This window comes from Mustela lutreola, chromosome 6, assembly GCF_030435805.1.
Source record: "Mustela lutreola isolate mMusLut2 chromosome 6, mMusLut2.pri, whole genome shotgun sequence".
NCBI lineage: Eukaryota > Metazoa > Chordata > Mammalia > Carnivora > Mustelidae > Mustela > Mustela lutreola.
Window position 1 is genome coordinate 120317501 of NC_081295.1, and position 23459 is coordinate 120340959.

Here is a 23459-nt window from a genome sequence, read left to right on the forward strand (position 1 = left end):
TGAGTGGAAGGCAGAGGCTTAACCTGCTGAGCCACCCAGGCGCCCTGCGCCTGGATTATTCTGAAGCTGTCCCAGATATCCTATGATTCCATCTGTGAACTTTTCAGTAGGTAGCACTGAGATAAGGACTCGCACAAATATCACAATTCTGTGATCACATCTAAAAATTAATAATGATTTTTATCAAGTATCCACTCAGTGTTCAGATGTCCTAGACCGTATGTATGTGTGTGTTTTTTCAAATCATGATCCAAATGGGAGCAGATAAAACTCTGAAATCTTTAAAAACGTATTTCCTGGGGCACCTGGGTGGTTTAGTCAGTTAAGCATCTGACTCTTCTCAGCGCAGGTCTTGATCTCAGGATCATGAGTTCAAGCCCCGCATTGGGCTGCACACTGGGCATGGAGACTACTTAAAGCAAAATAAAACAGAACCTTTATCCCCTAAGTTATTTTTGCCTACTTTTTTTATTATGGAAAAATTTAAACATATGAAAGCAGCTTATTATTTCTGTTTTTAAAAGGGTAAGTATTGCTTTTTTCAGTTTTCATTTTGAATACTATAAATACCAATAACATAAGACATACAAGGAAAGCCTTTGGGGTTCTCAATAATTTTTAAGAGTATAAGAGAGTCCTGAGCTGGGGGAGGAAACATTGTAAATAACTAGTCTAGAAGAGCTCTTAAAAATTACTCATACCTGTCTGTACCCTTCGAGATGTGGATTCAGTTTACCTGGCATGGGGCCTGAGCAAAGGTACTTTGGTAAAAGTTCCCCAGGATGATTCCAAACTGCAGCCTGTGTGGCGATCCTCTGCTCAGAGACCCGTAGGAAATAAGCAAAGGGACAGAGTAAGAAAGGCAACCAAATGCCCTAGGTCTGGAAGGGCCTCCTGGGACCTGCTGCATCCAGTAGAAATGCCATCAAGAGCAGGCATGGAACACCAAAATACCAGTGGCTAAAAACAAATAGGAATTAATTTTTCTCATATCACAAGAAATCTGAGGAAGACAGTTGGTGGTGTTAGTTTGACCACTTGTCGATGCTATCGGAGACCAGACAGTATCTTTGTACTCCACCATCTCTCAACGTTACCCTTCCTTCCGTGTACTCATCCCCTCGTTTCCCCAAAGTGGCAGCTACATCTCGCTATCACGTCAACAGTCAAGATGGAAGAAGTAAGTCATAGTGACAGCCACATCTGTTTCTTTAGCAAACTTCTGCTTTTGGGTCACACAGCCATCCTTAATTGCAAGGAAGTCTGAGGAGGGGAAAGAGGGGTCAGGATGAGTGTGGAGTGGGGTCAGCCAGACTGCGGTGTCTGCTGCCCACTGGTTGGACCGGTATGTGGGAAGTCAATATCCAGCTTCCTTCCCCCCACAGGACTTGTGCTGCTGAACAAGGCTGTTCATTTTATTTTTATTATTTTTTAATTTTTATTTATTTTTTTTAAAGATTTTATTTATTTATTTGACAGACAGAGATCAAAAGTAGGCAGAGAGGCAGGCAGAGAGAGGAGGAAGCAGGCTCCCTGCAGAGCAGAAAGCCCGATGCAGGGCTCGATCCCAGGACCCTGGGATCATGACGTGAGCTGAAGGCAGAGGCTTAACCCACTGAGCCACCCAGGTGCCCCAAGGCTGTTAATTTTAGACTGAGTTAGCCATTAAGTCAGAAAAGTATGGCACCATGGAATGAATTCTGACATATTTTCCTTGACTAAACTATAAGAACATTATCATTATCATTATTATTATTATTTCTGTTATAGCTGCTGTAGTTCTGTTTCTGTCACTGTCAAACATGACATTCATCAACTAAGAAAAGATGCTTAGAAATATCTGACTCCATTTAGCTGCAAACACGCCCAATACTGAATACTGGGTCTTTAAAGAGCAACTTCAGGGGAGCCTGGGTGGCTCAGTGGGTTAAGCCTCTGCCTTCGGCTCAGATCATGATCTCAGGGTCCTGGAATCGAGCCCCACATTGTGCTCTCTGCTCAGCTGGGAGCTTGTTTCCCGCCCCCCCCCCCTGCCTTGGCCTACTTATGCTCTCTCTCTCTGTGTCTAATTAATTAATTAATTAATTAATTTTTTAAAAAAGACGAACTTCATCTTATTGCAAGTATTTTGGAGATCCTAAGTCTTGTATCCCACCCATGTCGACTGAACACTGGAAACTGAAAAGCGTAACTGCCACTGAGGTGTGATATTGACTTATTACTACAAATAAGTCTATGCCAGGTCTGAAATCATCCGAGATGGCCCCACACTCACCACATGCCCAGTGCCTGGGATCCTCCCCCATCCCGTTTCTGGGGCTCATAGAACCACATTTGCTCCTTACTAACAAGCCCCATGGAGGCGTGTGATGTCGGACAAGGCGCCATGTGAGGTGTGGTGACATAGAAGATAAATAGCTTGTGGGGTGCCTGGGTGGCTCAGTGGGTTAAGCCGCTGCCTTCGGCTCAGGTCATGATCTCAGGGTCCTGGGATCGAGCCCCACATGGGCCTCTCTGCTCAGCAGGGAGCCTGCTTCCTTCTCTCTCTCTTTGCCTGCCTCTCCGTTTACTTGTAATCTTTGTCAAATGAATAAATAAAATTAAAAAACAAAAGATAAATAGCTTGTGAGCCAGTGGTCACTGAAAGCCCTGCCTGTGCCAGGACAGGAGGAAGCCAGTCCGTATCTATCTGACGCCTGAGGGTGGGGAGCACCCCGGGAGCTCCATTTTGTATTTCATTGAGTCTACTCTTGTTACATTTTGGCTGAGAACCAGAGATGCTATATATATTGCATAGGATTAGGTTGAGCTGGGAGAAACAGAAAATTCTGAATGCAATAGTGGCTTAACCAAGACAGACTTCTCTTTCTTTCTTTTTTTTTTTTTTTTTTCATGACACCCGAGGTCTGATAGGATCTTTAACAGTGTCAGGGTTCAGATTCCTTCTATCTTTTCCCACCAGCCTCAACATGGCTCTTCCTGTTCAAGTCCAGTATGACTGCCTGAGTTCCGGCTTTCTTGTCTACATTCCAAACAACAGAAAGGGGAAAGGGGGAAGAAGGACCCATCTCCCTTTTTATAAGGGCACTTTCTAGAAGTTGCACACAGCAGTTCTGCATACAGCTCATTGGACAGAATTTGTGTGTGACCGTACGTAACCGGAGAGGAGGATGGGAAACCAGTACTTATTCTGGAAGTCCGTGTGACCTTGTGAAATGGAAAATTCTATTTAACAATCAGAGATTATGGATATTGGTGATAAAATTAATATTTTCTGTCATGCCATGTCTCTAAACAATTTCTCAAGTAAGATCCAAAAATGGGGAATTGTGCAGTGGTTTTTACCAATAAAATGGTCTTATAATTTCCATAAAAATCATTTGTATAAAACCACAGTTTTTTGCCTTAATGGAGGGAGGAGCATTCCAAGGTCATCTATCTATGAATGGTGGCTTAAAGGCCAACAGTTCAAGGCAAAGCATTAAGCAGAAGATTAAAAACAAATAGTCTGCTTATTTGGTTTTCCTGGCACACCTCCTACTGGGAATTTCTTAAATTTTTGGAGGCCTTTTTGGATGCACTTAGAGAAACACGCTTTCCTCCATGACTCTGCCATGAGTTGCCCCTGTTGCTAGGCCGGTGTCTGAGTATCTTGAGGTCATTGTCCTACTGGAACATCAGTAGAATAGCTACAGTATGCAACCTTACAAGATGATTTAATTTTAATTTAATACATCCTTTTAAAATGATTTAATTTGTTAACAATGCCAGCCAGTTGAATTCTCAGAGATATATGCCATATAGTTATGTATGTCTTACTCAAATCATTAAACTCCAGGGATCAGTATACCTGTTTAGCCCATAAAGCAATATTATCCAATACAACTTTATAGAATAATGGAACTGTTCTACATCTGTGCAGTCCAATATGGTGGCCAGTAGCCCCAGATGGCTATTGAGCACTTGAAATGTGGTTAGCGCCCCTAAGGAACTTTACTTTTAATTTTATTTAATTTTAATTAATCTAGCCACATGTGGCTACTAGTGGGCTAGTGGTTACTGTATTAGCATGGCTCGAAAGCATCTTGCTGTTTAAGGAGCTTCTAAATTTGGATCCATTTTTGCTAATTGGTGAAGAGACCCAAGTTTAGTATGGATGTGGATATGCAGTTTTCAGAATTCAAACATACCAATTGATTCCTGTTCTCCTTTCTCAGGTAAGGAGTTTCAAGGGCAAAGGCTTTTACCTGATTTTGGGAAAAAATTTTTTTCCCAAAAGTTTACTTTAATCATTAAGTTAATCATTAAGTCAATAAGGGAAGACAGGTTTTGGGTGCAGTACTTTTAAAAAATCGGTGTTACAGAGATATAATTTACACACAGTAAAATTTATCCTTCTTTGCTGAATTGTTCAGAAGTTTTGACAAACATGCATTGTGTAATCACCACAATGATCAAGAAAAAGGATATGCCTTCCCAACAAAAAAGTTCTTCACAGGCCCAATTGTAACCCCTGGTTAATGTGTCATTATTGTAATGAGCAATTTTAATACTTGAATTGGATTTAGGTCATCTGTTTATTGCGTATATATATTTTTAATTTTAGTTAACATACAGTGCAAATTTGGTTTCTGGAGGGGAATTCAGTGATTCATCGCTTACATATAATACCCAGCGCTCATCACAATGCGTGCCCTCTTTAACTCCCATCACCCATTAGGTCAGCTGTTTAAATTCTGTTTTTATTGGATTATGCCTCAGGGTGGAAGAATTTATATTGGTGATACAGTCAATGTGGCTTGTTAGGGCAGCCGAGTGAAAGCAAACTGTGGTGGTGAACATAATTTATTGGTATTAAAAAGAATACACCAGCCAAATGGATGCACGTATACTAACCAAGGATTGATTTTGGAAGATCCTTTACTGAGGAAATGATATCAAGTACAGTGCTAACATCACACATCTCTATATATTACAACTAGATGAGTTAAATATATGTACTTGGAACAGTCCCTGGCACTTAGTAAGTACTACTTAAGGATTAGCGAATCTTCCTAATATTGCTGTAACTTCCAAGATGCACCTACCTTTTGACTGCCAGTGAGTTCTATTGGTGGGATGGGTATCTCCAGGTTCTCCAATTATTTGATCATAATTGTTATTTTGCATATTCTCCTAGAGACTTGACATTTTCATATTACCTCTCCCCCCACCCCCCGGGGAAGTAGAATTCCAGAGGTTCAAAGTGGTAGCTTTTCCAATTTCCAGAATTGCATTAGTGAATTCAAATAACATACCTGGGGACTGGCGAAATCACCACTGGAACTTTTTTGGTTTCTTGTAAACCCCTTTAATGTTATCTCAGCTGATCTCGCCTTATATATAGTTTCCCTTCCACATGCCCCAATATTCAAAATAGCCCTCATATTAGACTAGGTTTTCCTGATTGATAGTTGCTGTTGATCCTGTATCCCAAGGTTCCTAGAATTCTGGGATATTTTTTTTGTTCCAAAGTTTTTTAATAGAGTCTACAGCGTCTCCAGACAGATCTACCACTGCAACAGGTCTAGAGGGACAGACTTTGGGGGCTATTTGTGCTGTCCTACAAGAGGATCTGGCTTGATCTTTAGGGTAAAACTCTTTAAACTCACAGGGCGAATGAAGGAGGTGTGTTGAAGTGCCCCCCTTTTTGTATGTACCAGGAAAAATGTGTTCGTAAAGTTTATGAGCTCTTTGTCTTTGTGATTTCCTTTGGCTTGGTTCCCAGCGGTTTTCAACTATGTGAGTTGGAAGTTTGCCAAGATTATTTCTATGGTTGAAGCGTCTGTATGTGGTAGAATTGGACTGTTCGTGCTTCCTTAACTTCTTTTGTAATTTTATTAACTTGCTAGTGGGCCTGTTATGTCTTTGAGATTTGATATCCTCAAGTCTAATGAGCTGTGACCAGACAAGACTCTTTCTTTCTACCTTCCCTTGCTTGTGTCATTCTTTTTTTTTTTTTTTTAAAGATTTTATTTATTTATTTGACAGAGAGAAATCACAAGTAGATGGAGAGGCAGGCAGAGAGAGAGAGAGGGAAGCAGGCTCCCTGCTGAGCAGAGAGCCCGATGCGGGACTCGATCCCAGGACCCTGAGATCATGACCCCAGCCGAAGGCAGCAGCTTAACCCACTGAGCCACCCAGGCGCCCCAGCTTGTGTCATTCTTTTTCACGTTTCAGTTCTCTAGCAGTTTCACCATGGGATGGTTCTGCCTCCACTGAAAGCTACTAAGAGAGGGCCTACATATTTTTAGAGAAAGATTGTAAGCTCTACTCTGCGCCCCAGTATGGTAGCTACTAGTCACAGGTGGCTTTGACAATTTGAATTTAAATATTTTAAAATTAAATGAAGATTTCACCTCCTTAGTTGCATGGGCCATTAGCATGTGGCTACTTTATCGGACTGCTCAGACACAGAACATTTCCACCATTGCGGAATAGTTCTATTGGACAGCGATGCTCTGTTTCCGGGTGATCGCATTCACTCTCCAGCTACTAGCAGTCTTTAGTTATGTAGTCCTTCTTTCCAAAGTTGACGCTGAAGGGTTTCCTTCTGTTGGTATGCTCTCTTTAGATTCAGTTATGTAAAAATATAATTAGGGTTTGTTTAGTGACAGAGCCATGACTAGCATATTTTCACGGCTGCTGTTAAAGGCATAGCCAAACCGCAGAAGCACCGCGCTACCAAAGCCTCAACATTTGGCCATATTTGTTTTGGCTTTTGTATGCCTAACTTTTTCTCTCTTTTTTTTTTTTTTTTTTTTGTTAAAAATGTTGGAGTATTCCCAAATGGACAAATGCCCTTGCTTCTTGTTCCAAGTGTAGATTCCACTCTCGGCCACTAGGTGGTGATGGGATCCTTCTTCATATTCTCGAGCTTCCGAGGCCATTTAAAATTCAGATCCTTGCAGTGCTGCTTCTTCAAAAAACTGAGAATTTTCTCATGAGCATTAACAATACCCTACAATTTTAATTCCTACAGTTGTTCAATAACGAAGGAAAGGATAACCCCCTGACAACAGGAGCCGGAAGTGAGTGTAGCCGGGGAGAGAAGGTGACTGCGGGGTGGGGGTGGGCCTGTCCACCCAGCACTTGGATTCATCTCCTTCATTTCCTACAGGGAAGAAGCTTACACCGAGCCGTGGAGCCTGAAAAGCTAATACAATGCCCCTACAATAAAACCCACCAGAGCTGCAGGTTTCCTCACCATTTTATCGAGTACGGAAAGAGTCATGCCGGTGTTGTAAATTGGTTGCTTGTTCCGTCAGTGCTCGCCACTTCAGTGCTCACCAGGTTCCCCGGCCAGAATCAGTCATCGTATCTCAAGCTGTGATGATAAAAGCTGTACTGAGCAGAATGTTGTCAACCAAATCAGGAGCCTTGGACAAGAGACTCTGGCTGTGCGCACATGGCAGTGCCCCCCTCCTTGTGATGAAGGCTGGGATAAAGATCTGTAGCAACAGACCAGCACCCCACTTGTCCTGGGGACAGCCAACTACTGTGACAACAACAACCCTGCCAGCAATACAGTTAGGGGTTCTGGAAAAGAAGAGTAATCTGGCCTCGGGCATGCATGTTTCCTTGGCTCTGCCGAATTCGCTGTGGTAGAAAAGCAACGGAAATGCACAGTAACTGAGTATCTACCTCATCAAACGCCAGGCCCTAGAAGACTCTTGTTTCTTCCTACTACCAGTGGGTTCTTCACTTTTTTCCTCTTAGTTTAATTGTAGAAAGATAAACTGTGACTTTCAAACTGATAAGTACGTTTCTCCTCTTTTCCCCTCTCCCTGCTTTGAGTTCTCACTCATTGGATGCAAGAAAGAACATTGTGGTGCCTGGCCAGTTAGGTCAGTGGCAGAAGCTCAGCAGGTAGGACGTGGGACCTGTGATCTTAGGGTTGTGAGTTCAAGCCCCCTGTTGGGTGTGGATCCTGATTAAAACAGTTTTTTGTTTTTGTGTGTGGTTTTTTTTTTTTAAGAGAGAAACCTTAAGCTCAGAAGAACTATTTCAAATAAAGCATCGCTCTAGATTAAAAAAAAAGAAAAGGACAGAAGTACTAAGTAATTTATGTGTTACGTAAAAGAAATTTCCCTATTATGTTTCCACATGGCAATCCTCTACCCTCAAGAGGACAAGCTTCAAAACAGGACTCAGTGGTTAGAATTCTGAGTTAACGCACAGCTTTCGGACTGTCCTCAGATGACACCATGTTAGGAGGAATTTTTAACCAAACAGAAGATCAGGGAGACTCTCTTCTTGTCAAACCCTAAATTAATGTATTGGTTCTGTTTTATAAGGACTCTAAGATAACAGGCAAATGTTTTTGTTTTTGTTTTTTAATTTTAATTTATTTTTTAAAAGATTTTATTTATTTATTTCACAGAGGTCACAAGTAAGCAGAGAGGCAGACAGAGAGGGAGAGAGAGAGAGGAGGAAGCAGGCTCCCTGCAGAGCAGAGAACCCCATGTGGGGCTCGATCCCAGGACCCTAGGATCATGAGCTGAAGGCAGAGGCTTAAAGGAACTTAAGGAACTTAAACCAAGTTCCTTTTAATTATGACTCCAGATAATATTAAATTAACTCTTAGGCATTATAAATGCTGGCTTGTCAGACCTCTCTGGCAAGGCTTGTTTTTTATCAAAATCCCAAATAGTGAAGTCCCGTGAAGTGAAGGCAGTGCAGGCAATGTGAGGCTCATTCATAGTCAAGCTTCTCAGATGTGAAATTCTTTGGAAACTAAGTGGATTGCCTCTCTCTTTTTCCAAGATGATGAACAGTGGACATACGAATTACAACTTAACTTTCTCATCTGGAGCACTGAGAGGTAGGCTACTATATCTGGCATTGAGTAGAAACCAAAAACTTCAAAGAACAGAATACTTTCATCTGCATCCTTTGTTTGTACTTCAGCTTTTCAAAAACTCTTTAATCCAAGGGCATGGCTGGCTCAGTCGCTCTTGGTCTCAGGGTTGTGAGTTCAAGTCCCCTGTTGGGCATAGGGATAACTTTTTAAAAAAGCCTACTTAAATGCTAATAGGATTCATAAAACATTTGTAATAGTAATTTCACATAATAATAATTAAATATAATTATATGAATTTAGCTCTATGTCTTCTGCAATAACCCATGTTTCCAGAAACCTAGTCTTTAGGGTGTTTTCTGTATCAACATATGTCTTTTTTGGATAAAAATGGATACTCGTGTTATTTTGAAAGTTGTCAGCCAAATGAGTGGTTTGCCTCTGTGCGGAAAAGAAGTAACGTAGCAGGTCTACCATCCTTTTGGCCTGCTTACAAAGTTGGCCCCTGCCTGGCATCTGGGAATTTGGATTTTTCAAAGGGTTCCCACCATTTTCAGACCTGATAAGAATATGCTTAAATTGTACCTAAACTGTACAAAAATATGGTTTATGCTGAACACCTGCTTTCCTTCTGCAAGTCTGGAATTTGGGTATGTGCTGGCAGATGGTGCCTACATGACCAGGCTCCAGTAAAAATCCTGAGTGCTGAGCTTTTCTGGCAGACAATATTTCACACGTGTGATCACAACTTGTGGCTGGAGAAATTAAGTGTTTCCTGTGGCTCCAATAGGAGACGAGTTCTGGAAGCTTACACCTGGTTTTTCTGGGCTTTGCCCCATGTGCTTTTTCCTTGACTTTGCTTTATAGACCTTTGCGGTAATAAATCACAGCCATGAGTACAACTACATGATTCCTCCTAGTGAACCACCTAATCTGGCTGGTCTTGAGGACCCCTGACACAGCCCTTTATTTAAAATCACCAAAAACTGACTGAAGGTTATAGTTTATGATGATATTGGGTCAAACTGGCTTTAAGTAGTCACAAGGAAGAAGGTCAGTGAAGAAAGGAAAGCTCTTTAAGCTTGGGTAAGGCCCATCATTTTTTAAAAAATATTTTATTTATTTATTTGACAGAGAGAGATCACAAGTAGACAGAGAGGCAGGCAGAGAGAGAGAGAGGGAAGCAGGCTCCCTGCTGAGCAGAGAGGCCGATGTGGGACTCGATCCCGGGACCCTGAGATCATGACCTGAGCTGAAGGCAGCGGCTTAACCCACTGAGCCACCCAGGCGTCCCAGGCCCATCATTTTTGAGAAATGATCCTAATCTGTAAATGTTACAGGAATTAGAAGTTTTCCTGATTACTATTATATGAAATTTGGGCTTAGGGGCATTACATACCATGAAATGATGGAAACAAATATGATTTCTGTCTTGGTCTGAAATGTTAATTAAAAAGATTTATAAAAATCATAATAAAGTGTATTCTAAAAGCAGACGCATGTCTGAAAAAAATCTGGTATACACTATGACCCATCAATTGCACTACAGGGTATTTACCTCAAAAATACAGATATGGTGAAAAGAAGGGCCACCCCAGTATGCACCCCAATGTTCATAGCAGCAATGGCCACAATAGCCAAAATGTAGAAAGAGCCAAGATTCCCTTCAACAGACGAACGGATAAAGAATATGTGGTCCATATACACAATAGAATATTACTCAGCCCCCAGAAAGGATGAATACCCAAATTTTGCATCAACATGGGTGGGACTGGAGGACATTATGTTGAGTGAAATAAGCAAGCAGAGAAAGTCAGTTGTCACAAGGTTTCATTTATTTGTGGAACATCAGGAATAACATGGAGGACATTAGGAGAAGGGAAAAATGAAGGGGAGGAAATCGAAGTGAGAAATGAACCATGGGAGACTGTGGACTCTGGGAAACAAACTGAGGGTTTTAGAGGGGAGGGAGATGAACCTGTAGGTGGGTATTAAGGAAGGCATGGATTGCATGGAGCAGGTATTATATGCAAACAATGAATCATGGAACACTACATCAAAAACTAATGATGTACTGTATGGTGACTAAAATAAAACAATAAAAAATTTTTTAAAAATCTGGTATACACTTGTCTTTGGCCCTTTGGGAACTGGAGATATATTTCCTGACTCAGGAAGGGAAAGAAATTCGGGTGATCTGATAAACAGAGAGTCATGGGGCAAGTCTGTTTTTATGCCTCGATGTGAATAGTATTAAAAAAGAACTATAAATATTAACATATTACACCTGTATATACAATTCTGATCTTCTGTTGGTTTTTATACTTGGAAAGCATATTCTTAGTGACTGACATACTTTATCACTTTATCAGTCCTGTATGAATGTCAAGTCCAAGCTCAGTGTCTTTTCCACATGGAATTTCTAGGGGAATTTCCACCCTTCACTGGTAAGAATGCAGCATGAACTTGGTCATCTACAATGGTATAAAGCAAATTTTAGGGGGTCCACTATCAGTTGGCCTCTGGCTCAATAGGGAGAACTGATCACCATCAAGAAGTTTATTTTTCCATGACTAGATAAAACAACAGTGACTTGTCCAGTGATCACCAAACCCTTCAACCGTAAGCATGGCCCATGACCATCTATTTCCTCTCAAAAAAAAAAAGAAAAACAACACTCGGTTTAGATGGTTTATGTTCCTCAGGAAAGGTCACTCTATAGACTGGAAGAACTTGAGAAAGAGAAAGTATGTTGAAATAAAATGCAGAGACTCAGAAAATGGCCTAAGGGAGCACAATTTAGCCATTATGTCCTTTCTGGATGTGGGAGGTTGCTGCACAACAGGAATATCAGAACTGCTTTTTCCAAGGCTACATGTGATGTCTGAGATCAGTTCAGGAGCCCTGTGAAGAAAAAGAAGGAGGAGGAAGAGGAGGAAAAGAGGAAGAAGAATAATTATTCATTTATTTATATTTACTTTTAAAGATTTTATTTATTTATTTGAGAGAAAGCACAAGTGGTGGGGAGGGGGAGGAACAGAGTGAGAGGGAGAGGGAGGCTCCCCACTAGGCGGGAGCCCAATGCGGGTCTTGAGCCCAGGACCCCGAGATCATGACCTGAGCCAAAGGTAGATGTTTAACCAAGTGAGACTCTCAGGTGCCCCAGAAGAAGAATTTAAAACAATCCAAGCTTAAAGTCTACAATTCCTTTCTGTCTAGAGTCCCAGGGGAGAAAAAAATTATAGCAAGAGGTTAAATGTTGACTTAATGAAAAATGGTAAAGAGTTTCTAGAGTTCCTTCAGCAGTGGGGCAAAGTCACGCTCTGTAGCCACACCCACTTAAAGAGGAAAATAGGAACAAGAGTTGGGGGCATTTGGGCTCAATTTGAGAGAAAGGAGCAGCCTCAGAGTTTCTCCTATTGTCCGGGCACGTCCTGTGATCTATCCTGACTGAACACAGCACACTCATGAATGCTCCCAATCTCGTGTTGCAATGAAATGAATTATATCCAAGAAAGAAAAAGGGAGCAGAAATACCACCTGTTGGCTGAGGTTCCGGTCATCCTGAAATGAGAGTGAAAGGGAAGATGGATTGGTCATTGGGAGAGTAAGGAGCAATGACATCTTGGAAAGTTATCCGAACATTTCCACCGGCGTCCCCATGTCACTGGGAATGAAAGCAGGGCCCGCTCTGCAGGTGTGAGTCCCCAGACCCAAGAGAACACCCTGAAGAACAGGCTATCTGGCGCCCTGTCTTACTGGACCCGATCTCGGGCTACGGCTACGCGCCTTCCTCCCTACAGGGCTGTCTTTGCCTCATCAGAGTCTGATTTCAGTGGCCTCTTTTGCTCTGTTGTTTTTCTTTTCTGTGAAAACGTCCCTACTGAAGAATAGTGACACAGTGGAAAGACAGTATCAACCACTTTCCAGAAGTTTCTTACCTCTCTGGCTTCGAAAACGGAGGATGAAGCTCATTCCGAGGGCAATGAATCCTAGCACCAAGCCTCCGACTCCAGCCAGCATCTTGCTCCGGGCAGAATCAGCTTGTAGCCCTGGGGAGAACAGAAGTCAGGGTGACTCCCCGCCTCCATGTGCATCCACCCCAGGGCCCTGTCTGACACCAGGAGCCTGATCTAATCTGCCACGGAGGGAAAAGGAAGGGGAGAAGGCCAAGTGCGGAGTCACTATGGAGAAGGAGTAGGTGTGGAAAGCACTCTAAAGTTTGGGGCCTCAGAGTTCTGGCTTCCACAGGAGGAAATGCTGGTTTGAGGTCAGGCATTAAGTCCAAGCTTAAGGGACTGAAGGGAGGCTGAAGGGAGAGGCATTTCCATGTCTGAGGACCAGTCATGAAGGTGACTGCCTTTCTGTTTTGTTTGTTTGTTTTTTGACACAGAGAGATTCCTTAGATGTCCCCCCCCCCCCCCCCCCGCCTCCTGACGGGGCGGGATAAATATGTATGAGGATTGCCAGATCTTCCCTGCTCCCAGCCAAGGCTGAGGCCCGTTAGGTTGCTGAGGATCACAGGGTAGCGTTGTGCAGTGACACAAGACAAAATGAGTGGACCTCTGAGCCTGGGGCCTGGAGGGTCATCAGGGAGTAACTCACTCCACTCCACGGTGACAGGACTGTCCAGGCTGGGGTGCTCCACTTGGCAGCTGTAAACGTCTCCCTGCTGGGGGGTCATTTCCAGCATCACCAGGATCTGGAATGTCCAGTCTCCGTTATGCATCAAGTTGGTGGATAAAACCCCAGCTGTTTCCTCCTGTCCATTCAAGAACCAGCGGACTTGAATGTGGCCTGGGTAGAAATCTGACACGTGGCAAACAAGCAGGTTGTGGTGCTGCGGGTGCCCCTTCTTAGAGGGGGAAACGTGCACTTGAGGCTGGACTGGGAGGGGAAAAGACTCTTATTAGGACAGCTGAGACAGCCAATGCAGTGCATTGAGCGGCTTTCTTGCCAAACAGACTTCTCAGATGTTAAAGATCACTCCTATCCCCTAATAAGCTACTTAGAGGCAGGAGAATGGGAACCCAGTAGAAAAAAGGAATAAAACATTCAAATGTTCTAAGAATGACCTTGTCATACCCAATAATGCAAGAGCAAAGAAGAACAGGAGAGGGTCAGTTGGTGCTCTAGAACACTTCTGCCAGAAATGTAGGTTGACAGTGACTAATATTCTTTGAGCAGAAATATTGGACCAGTAATGAGGCTACCTGAATTTACATTTTTCTCATCTTGTTCAAAAAGGTGTATAATCCTGCCAGATATTATCTTGGAATCAGAATATATTCAGCCCCTAGATTTCCTCTGATCTAGCAGTCTGATATTCTCCTTAAAAAGAAGAGGAGAAAATGGGATGCCTGGGTGGCTTAGTTGGTTAAGCATCTACCCTAGGCTGCCTTCATGTTCTTCATGAACCCTGGGATCGAGTCCACATAGGACTCCTTGCTGGGTGCAGAGCCTTCTTCTCCCTCTGCCTGCCTCTCCCCCTGCTTGTGCTTGAACTCTCTTTCTCTCTGATAGATGATAGATAGATAGATAGCTGGGAGAAGAAATAAAGTAGCTTGGTCTGTTGTTGGTTTTTAAAAAAAATTTTTTAGATTATTTCTTTCTTTATTTGACAGATAGAGATCACAAGTAGGCAGAGAGAGAGGAGGAAGCAGGCTCCCTGCTGAGCAGAGAGCCCAATGCAGGACTTGATCCCAGAACCCTGAGACCATGACCCAAGCTGAAGGCAGAGGCTTAACCCACTGAGCCACCCAGGTGCCCCAGCTTGATCTGTTCTTGATTTTAACCTGTCTCCGGGCTTCCTCTACCAGGAAAAAAAAAAAAAAAAGGGTTGTGGCAAAATCCGCAAACCCAATGCTGCTGGCTCTTTCCTGTCTGCCCAGCGGGGTAGTCTGGCCCCTTGCCGCGCTGGCCTGGCCCCTGGGCTCCTTGCGGACTCCCGGTCCCGTCGGCCGCTCCCGCCTCTGCTGCCCAAGTCCACCCCGTGCAGAGTGGCTGCTTCAGACCCGCCCTGTCACCTCGGCGCTTCAGCGTGAAACCCTCGTCCAGGTCGAAGTTGTGCTTGCACACGGAGTCCACGGCGCTCCGTCTCAGGTACAGGAACTCCCTCTGGATGTTCCAGTTCCTGGCAATTATGCGGCCCAGCTCGGACTCGGGGACAAACACCCCCGCGGCGCTGTCGAACTGGACGAACAACTCTCGGTTGTAGGTGTATTGCTCCAGGAAGCGGTGCGTCCCGTTTAACTCCAAGCAGGTGCTCCGCCTCTGGTAGACGTAAAGATCTGCGGGGAGTAAACCAGGAGGTGAATGGAAGAATGTCTGGGAGAGGGGCGCCTGGGTGGCTCAGGCCCTGATGCCAGAATCGGGGATCAAGTCCCCTATCACGCTCCCCGCTGTGTGGGGGTGGGAGCCTGATTCTCCCTCAGCCTCTGGCTGCCCCTCCCCCTGCCCCCACCCCGCGAAATAAATAAATAAATAAATAAATAAATAAAACCTTTAAACAAAAAGAATGTATAGGGGAATATAATAATGAATATGGGGGTGAGGAAGCATTTCTTAAGCAAACATAAAATCACAAAGAGCTATGCAAAGGGCACCACTAAGAAGTTAAGAGACAGAATAGAAATACACTATACAGTGATAGGGAACTGGGTAAGGAGTGGGAATGGGAATTTATAGGAGAGGAAACTTGCAAGGCAGACTGCAGCTCACCCGTGGGAAGAAACTTCAGAAAGTAATGAGACTGAGATCTGTTAGACTCGGAACAGTTAGCGTCTGGATAGGTCCATGTTGGTGCTTGGCGGTGTGGAGAAAGCATCATATGGAGTGTAGCCGCCCACCCTCCCATGGCTAGAAGGACACTTGGTCAACTTGAAGAGATGTATGCCATATGACTCAGCACTCCCACAACTTGTTAGAGGTCTAGAATGTCCACACAGGTCCATAAAGGAACAAGTAGGGGCTGTGGCTGCCTGTGGCATTATTTATGACCCTGAGGAATTGGCAGGAATCAGTTGGTGTGATCATACCTGGGACAGCAAACACCTAAAATCTCTTGTCGATGTGTACCATGGAATATTTTGTTAAAGATTTTATTTATTTATTTATTTATTTAGAGAGAAAGCATGAACGGAGGAGGGCAGAGGAGCAAGGAGAGAGGATCCCAGACAGACTCCCCGCTGAGCATGGAGCTGGCATGGGGTTCGAGCTCAGGACCTTGAGATCATGACCTGAGCTGAGATCAAGAGTCAGATGCTCAACCGAGTCAGCCACCCAGATGGCCCTGGATCATGGAGTGTTATGTAACCATTAGATGAAACCAAATGGTTGTACACTTTATAGTAGAAATATTAAAAATATAGGCACAAGAAATATCTATCTTGAAAGAATGCTTAAGAACAAAAACTATGTAGGAAACCCACTAGAGTGGGTGAGTGCATTCTCTGTGTATTTTAGAATCTTATCACAATGGTCCCATTAGGGACACGCAGACAATTTGATTTTTCCCCCATGTCCTGTCCTGTTCTTTACACTTGAACATTTTAAGGCAAGTTTCTCTTTTATTCATATTTGTATACAGGACCTAACCTAAGCCTTAGGAAATTCTTTTTTTTTTAAGATTTTATTTATTTATTTGACAGACAGAGATCACAAGTAGGCAGAGAGGCAGGCAGAGAGAGAGGAGGAAGCAGGCTCCCCGCTGAGCAGAGGGCCCGATGTGGGGCTCGACGTGGGGCTCCATCCCAGGACCCAGAGATCCTGACCTGAGCCGAAGGCAGAGGCTTAACCCACTGAGCCACCCAAGCGCCCCGCCTTAGTAAATTCTTATAAATCAAAGAATAAGCAGAAAATTGGTTTTGTTTTTTAACATGTTTCCAGCTTTACTGACATATATTTGACAATAAAATCATATATATTTAAGGTGTGAAACCTGATGGTCTGATATATGTGTACATTGTGAAATATTCTGAAGTCAATCGATATATTCATCATCTCATACAGTTACTAATTGTCCTTTTTTCTCCTTCTTTGGTGAGACCACCTAAGAGTTCAAGTACACAATATAATATTGTCAACTATAGTCACACTGCTGTACACGGTTCTCCAGAACTTACCTATAACTGAAACGTAGTACTCCTTGAAAAATATCTCCCTATTTTCACCTCCTCCAGCTCCTGTAACCATTTCTATCAATTTGACTATTTCAGATTTCACATATAAGTAAGATCATGCAGTATTTGTCTTTCTACATCTGGCTCATTTCACTGAACATAACGTCCTACAGGTTTATCCATGTTGTTGCAAATGTCAGGATTTCCTTCTTTTTAAAGGCTGAAGAGTATTGCATTGTGTATATATACACCATATTTTCTTTATTCATTCATCTGTTCTTGGACATTTAAGTTGTGTCCATATATTGGTTTTGAGAATAGTACTGAAATGAACAGAGAAGAGCTGGTATCTTTTCAAAATCCAGATTTCATTTCTTCTGGATATATGCCCAGAAGCGAGATTGCTGGATCATATGGCAGTCCTATTTTTAATTTTTTGAGGCACCTCCATACCGTTTACCATAGTAGCTGCACCAACTTATATCCTCACAGCTGTATCTGGTTCTCTTTTTGCCACATCCTAACATTATTAATCTTCCACCTTTTGATTCTATCCATTCTAACAGGTGTGAGATGATACCTCACTGTGGTTTTAATTTGTATTATGAAGTTGATAATTAGTAAAGTGAATTAGTAAATTCATTAGTAATGTTGAGCACTTCTTCATATACATGTTAACCACTGTATGTCTTCTTTGGAGAAATGTCTATTCAGATCCTTTGCTGTTTTTTTAAATCAGGATTTTTTTTTTTCTATTGAGTTACATGAGCTCCTGAATTTCGAATACATGGTTTGCAAATATTTTCTCCCCATTCCATAGGTTGCCTTTTCACTGTATTGTTTCCTTTTCTGTGCAAAAGCTTTTCAGTTTTTCTGTTTTTGCTTGTTGCTTGTGTTTTTGATGTTGTATCCAAAAAAATCATTGTGTAGACCAGTGTCAAGAAGGTTTTCCTTTATGTTTTCTTCTAGGAGTTTTATAATTTTGGATTTTACATAAATATTTAATCAATTTTGAGTTGATTTTAGTATATGGTATGAGATAAGGGTCCTATTTTATTATTCTGCATGTGGATATCCAGTTTTCTCAATATCACTTATTGAAGAATGTCTTTCCTTTATTGTACGTTCTTGGCACTCTTGTTGAATATCAGTTGACTGTAGATATATGGATTTATTTCTGGATGTCTATTATATTCCACTGTTGCCTATATGTCTGAATTTATGCCAGCATCATAGTGTTTTGATCACTGTAGCACTGTAATACATTTTGAAATCAGGAAATGTGATGCTGTGTTCTTCTTGCTCAAGATTGTCTTGATCATTCAGGGTCTTTTGTAATTCCAAACGACTTTTAGAATTGTCCCATTGTACTTTTGTAAAGAACCCCGTTGGAGGTTCGAAAGGGATGGCATAGAATCTGTATGTAACTTTAGGTTGTATGAACATTCTTCTAGTCCATGAACGTGGATGTCTTCATTTATCTGTGTCTTCTTTGATTTATTTTACCAATTTTTCAGTAATTTCCATTTCTTCTTACTTCTTTGGTTAAGTTTATTCCTAAGTATTTTATACTTTTTGTTGCTATTGTGTGTGATTGTTTTCTTTCTTTATTTTTGTGATTGTTTGTGTGTGTGTGTGTGTGTGTGTGTGTGTGTGTGATTGTTTTCTTAACTTCAGTTTGGATAGTTCTTTGTCTGTGCATAGAAAGGTGATTGATGTTTGTATTTTGATTTCCTATCCTGCAAGTTTACTGGATTTGTTCTGTTTTTACTGGATTCATGGTATGTTTTAATAGTTTTTTTTTGTTGAGTCTCAAAGGTTTTCTGTCTACCTGAACATGTCATCCACAAACAGGGATAATTCTATTTCTTCTTTTCTGATTTGGATATCTTTTATGTCTTTTTCTTGTCTAATTGCTCTGTCTAGGATTATCTTACGTTGAAAAGAGGACGCAAGAGTGGACATCCTTGGCTTGAACCAGATTTTGGAAAGCTCTCAGTTTTCCCCCATTGATAAGATAGGCTGTGGGCTTTTCATCTATGGCCTTTATTATGTTGAGGTTAAGGTCCCTCTACATTTTTGTTGAGAGTTTAATCATGAATGGATGTTGAACTTTCTCAACTGCATTTTCTGTGTCTGTTGAGATGATCATGTATTGTTTTTCTCTTTCCGTTTGTTAGCATGGTGTATCTCGTCGATTTATTTATTTGCTTATGTCCAAATTTGCTTGCATCCCAGGGATAAATCCCACTTAGTCATGGTGTATAATTCCTTTAATATGAATTTGGTTTGTTTGTATTCTTTTGAGAATCTTGAATATATATTCATTATGAATATTGGCCTGCAGTTTTCTTTTCTAGGGTTGTCTTTGTCTGATTTTGTTATCAAGGTAATACTACCAGCAAAGAATTGATTATAAATTGCTGGCTGCCTGGAATCTAATTGGGGCTCTACAGCTGGCTGTTGAAGGAGTCTTTAAGTTGCAGCTTCTCTGTGTGACTTAAAGTGTATCATAAATGGAAAGTCCTGAATGAATTTATCACACAACTGCCCAGACCACAGAAATGAGGACAGTGCTGCACAGTGGCAGAAGTAAAGGATGTTTGAAGAACAGGTCAACACAAGGCTCACACTGTGATTTCAGGGCTGAGCTCTGGGAGCCCAAGCTCCAGAAGAAGCTCCTTCCTCCACTCAGGAGTCTTTCTGAGTGGCTGTCAAAGGGCCTTAACAGGCCATCCAAACAGTAGGAAGAAGTGTGAGGGGGTCTGACCATCATCTCTGTCTCTGTAGAGATGATAAGAGTTGATCTGGGTGGTCTTATCAGAGTCCTTGTCCTTCCTTAGGGCTCCACATGCCCCAACTTGAAGTTGCTCAACTGGTTGCTCAGGGAAGAAGAGAGGCACCACACAAATCTCAGGGAGCCCTATACAACTTTAGACTACAAGGGCTGTGCTACAGTAGCACTTCAGTTCTCTTAGCTCTACCAAACCGTTCTTGCTCTGGGCTCTGCCCCTCAGCCTCTGAACCCCTGGCCCCATCCACTTTGGAGTCTGTGCTCTCTGTCTTCCATCAGCCTACTGCTGATACTGCTGCTCTACTCCCCCACATTGAATGAACTCCATTTCCTGTTCCACTGAGAGTTTTCCCCACCTGTTTTTCAATGAGGATACTGTTCTGTTAGTTCTGAATAATGGTTTTGATTTTTTTTTTTTCAAAGCAGTGGACTTTTAAAAAACTTCTGTTGTAGTCCCAGTAGTTTATTTTTGCTTTAATTCTGGCAAGTAAAGCAACTTTAAGTTAGACTCTCACCATTTCCACCTGTAAAAAAGGATGTTACTATTATTTTTATTATTTACCTTGAAGAACTATGTTAAAATTAAATAAAATGTTATAAATAAAACCTAGAGCATAGTATCTGGTCCTGGTCACTGGAGGTTAAAGCCCTTCCCCTTGTCAAGCTATGATGGCTTAAATTATGTGGAGACGAAGAGAAACACAAAGGACCGAACCCTAGTTTGTTCAGAATGGCTCAAATGGAGCTGCCCTTTGAGGCACAACATTAGTGCTTGAAAAGGAGCTTTTATTAATTTAATATTGATAATTTCTTTCTTTCCACCTCATCTTTAACTTGGGAAAGGGAGATAGAAGAAGTGGACTAAACAGTAGATTAAATCCCCAGGTGTCTTCTGCCTCCCAGGTGTATGATAGGTTAGAGTCCCAAGGCTTCAATGCCAGAGTGGCAAATGTCATGAACAAGGAATGTTTCAAGTGGCTGTTGGATGAAACAGTTCTGTTTCATCCATGAGTTGGATGCTTTCTTTCTCCAAAGTTTTCTTCATGACCCAATAGTCACTAGTGTTTTCTTAACAACTTCAGCATCTCCCCTTTGGTCTCTTTTTATTTTTGCTCTGTTGGAAGTTGAAGAAATCTTGAGGAGTTGGAGGCATAAGAAGTTGGAGGAATATGCCCAACCCATTGGGTCCAAGTTTCCAGGACTCATATTTCACTTAGTAATGAGTTCTTCAGCATCAAAACTGTGCAGAGAGCTCCTGGTCCACCTGCTTGCTCCCCATAGCAGTCTCTCTCACAAGGTAATGAGACTATATTCGTTCTTCTTAAATCTGAATCCACTGGGTTCTCCATCTCATCCCACCTCTCCTACCACACCACACTTCTCGCTGTTCACTCCAAAGGATACCCTAGCCCCGTTTTCAATGTACTCATATCAGCACTACTGTCCCTGGGCCCCACAATAGAGTTGCCTCTCCTGTCACCTCTTGTGGGACGCTGTCCCATCTCACCAGCTACTTCCACAGTTCCTCTGGCTGTCTAGGACTCTCGTTTCTCCATTTTTTTCTCTCATGGCAGGCATGAGCCCACAGCTGAGCTGCCCTGTCTAACTCTCTGCCCATCCGAGTTAGAAATGTCTGAAATTTTCCCTTCTCTCTACCTGAGAAATGAGTACATTGGGATAGAATTTGAGCAGATGAATTTGGGAGTTTCAAATGCTTTTATCCCTGGAAATTAAGGAAGGAACCTGAGAGTACCTGATCCTCAGGAGAAAGTGGGGCTGGCCTTATGGATGGGGATGAGGAGGTTGGGAAATTTTAACATAAACAAATTCACCATTCTATCACAAATGGTCTGCTTCATGGTGAAGAAGAGGTCATTTCCTATTTCCGACTTCTTCTCTGGCCTGTCCTGATGTGCCCTGATCCAATTCCTGATGTGAGGGACAATCAGCTGCACTGGTATCCTGTTGGTCTTAACCACAGCTTGTCCTCATCACCCTCCCCTGCTGCTCTGGCCATCATTGATTCCTCACTGGTTCCAGTGACAGTTCCTGCCTGGTTCTGTGGAAGGGGCCCTTACCTGGAGCGCTGATTCTACAGGGTGATCTTCAGATCTTGGACAATGCAGACTAACCCTAATTTCCCCTTTCTGATCTTTGGTGGATGTTGAAATGTCACTTTGGTGACCCTTTTGTGAGAACCTTGTCCCTCCAAAATCACTCCAGACCACCAGGTACCATTGTCCCCATTACATGCACACCCTCATCTCCTCTCTGGTGAGAATAGCAGTGCCTGTACCATGTCAGAGCCCCAAAGTCTTTCTCAGGGACTGAGCCCACATGGAAAACTCCCTAAGGTCATTCCCTGAGCTGGGTTCTCCAAGAGGAGCAGCTCTGCACTTACCTGGGCTCTCTCTGCTGTGAACCAAAGGGGAGCTCAGCATCACCAAGGACATCATGAGGGCTGCCATCCCTGGGACCTCAATGATCCTCAAGACCACCATCCTGGAGCCTGGGAAAGGATGGGGGCTGAGACACTTGCAGTCAGAGCGTCTCTCACTCAATGGGCCCCACTCCTAAAATATCAGAGATGATGAGCTTGGACAGGCTTCCTTATTCCCTGGGTGTGGCCAGATTCTGAAAAAGGAATCAATAAGCAGGAATTGATACTCACCAGACAGAAGTTTGGCATAAAGCACATGATTCTTTAAGGTGTTAAGATTCACTGAAGAGAGTATAAGGAAAGGGATCCTCATTTTGAGCAACTGGGTGAGTCATAAGGCTTGATTTTTTTTTTTTTTAATATACTTTCCTCCCTAGGAATTGATCCCAAGGAATGTCATTCCCTGGTGGGAATGATGGTGGAATGCCATCCCCCTTGCATGGACATGTTGTGGGACAGAGAAGGTCCTAAGCAGTGTGTTAATGACTTGGGGGGATTAAACTGCCCATCCCAGAACTCAAAATTAGCCCTGGGAGTTAATGCAGTTTTGCAAAGTATATGGTGTGGTTCCTCTCAGTGGTTCTGTAGCTTTTAGAATAAGAAAGGGTATGGACTAAGGGTCTCTGCGTTTCATAGGTGTGGAAGTAGGTGTACAACTTTACACAACTTTACTTGCCTTTCTGTGCCACGATTTCTTCATTTTTGAAATGGGGATGGTAGCACCTGCATATCAGTAATTCTTGAGGGTGAAATGGGAGCGCTGTGTAAAATGCTTTAGAAACTTATAGATCTGAGAGTTTTGAGTAGATCAATTAAGTTATCGGGAACCATCTTTTTTTTTTTCAATTTAACATACATACATATTTTTGGTAACTGTTAAACAGCAAATTGTCCCATCAAACAATAGAGATAGTCCCTGAAATGAAGTGCATATACTCCTGAAACATATAGTTCCTGAAATAAAGTAAATATACTCCCACAGAACTCACAACCTAAGAAAGACAATAACAAAACAAATATGATTTCCAACAAATATATTAAGTACTTAAATACAGTGTTGATGAATTGAGTAAAAGCATACGAAATATTTAATTGAGGTTTTCTATTAGGTAAAAAGATGCATTATAGCGAAGTGGTCAGGCACAGGTTTAGAAAGCTCCTTTCTATTACTTCTAGATTTTTTTTAACCCACTGTAACTTATTTTCTCTCACATAGAATGGAGATCATTATGTCATTGGTTTATTGGGAAATCTAACTGGGATGAT

At 42.3% G+C, this 23459-nt stretch overlaps 1 protein-coding gene and 1 pseudogene across 1 annotated transcript; one reads left to right on the forward strand and one right to left on the reverse strand.

Annotated features, from left to right (window-relative positions):
* Positions 1–2369: 2369 nt before the first annotated feature.
* Positions 2370–8029, forward strand: LOC131834670 (gametocyte-specific factor 1-like; annotated as a pseudogene).
* Positions 8030–10656: 2627 nt separating this feature from the next.
* LOC131834264 (HLA class II histocompatibility antigen, DP beta 1 chain-like) lies at positions 10657–22346 on the reverse strand. The gene is made up of 5 exons (XM_059178700.1): positions 22155–22346; positions 14866–15129; positions 13445–13726; positions 12781–12891; positions 10657–11743 (listed from the first exon to the last, which is right to left on the reverse strand). The coding sequence occupies exons 1-5, from the start codon at positions 22252–22254 to the stop codon at positions 11730–11732; spliced, it is 771 nt and encodes a 256-aa protein (XP_059034683.1). The 5' UTR covers positions 22255–22346; the 3' UTR covers positions 10657–11729.
* Positions 22347–23459: the final 1113 nt, after the last annotated feature.

What these genes read in the sequence shown, in the direction of transcription:
- LOC131834264 (XM_059178700.1), bottom strand. Translation starts at nt 22,254, where the DNA reads ATGGTGGTCTTGAGGATCATTGAGGTCCCAGGGATGGCAGCCCTCATG. An exon ending in TTTCACGCTGAAGCGCCGAG is followed by an intron (nt 13,727 to 14,865) that starts GTGACAGGGCGG and finishes TTCCCCTCCCAG; the next exon opens with TCCAGCCTCAAGTGCACGTT. An exon ending in TCCTGTCACCGTGGAGTGGA is followed by an intron (nt 12,892 to 13,444) that starts GTGAGTTACTCC and finishes TGTTCTCCCCAG; the next exon opens with GGCTACAAGCTGATTCTGCC.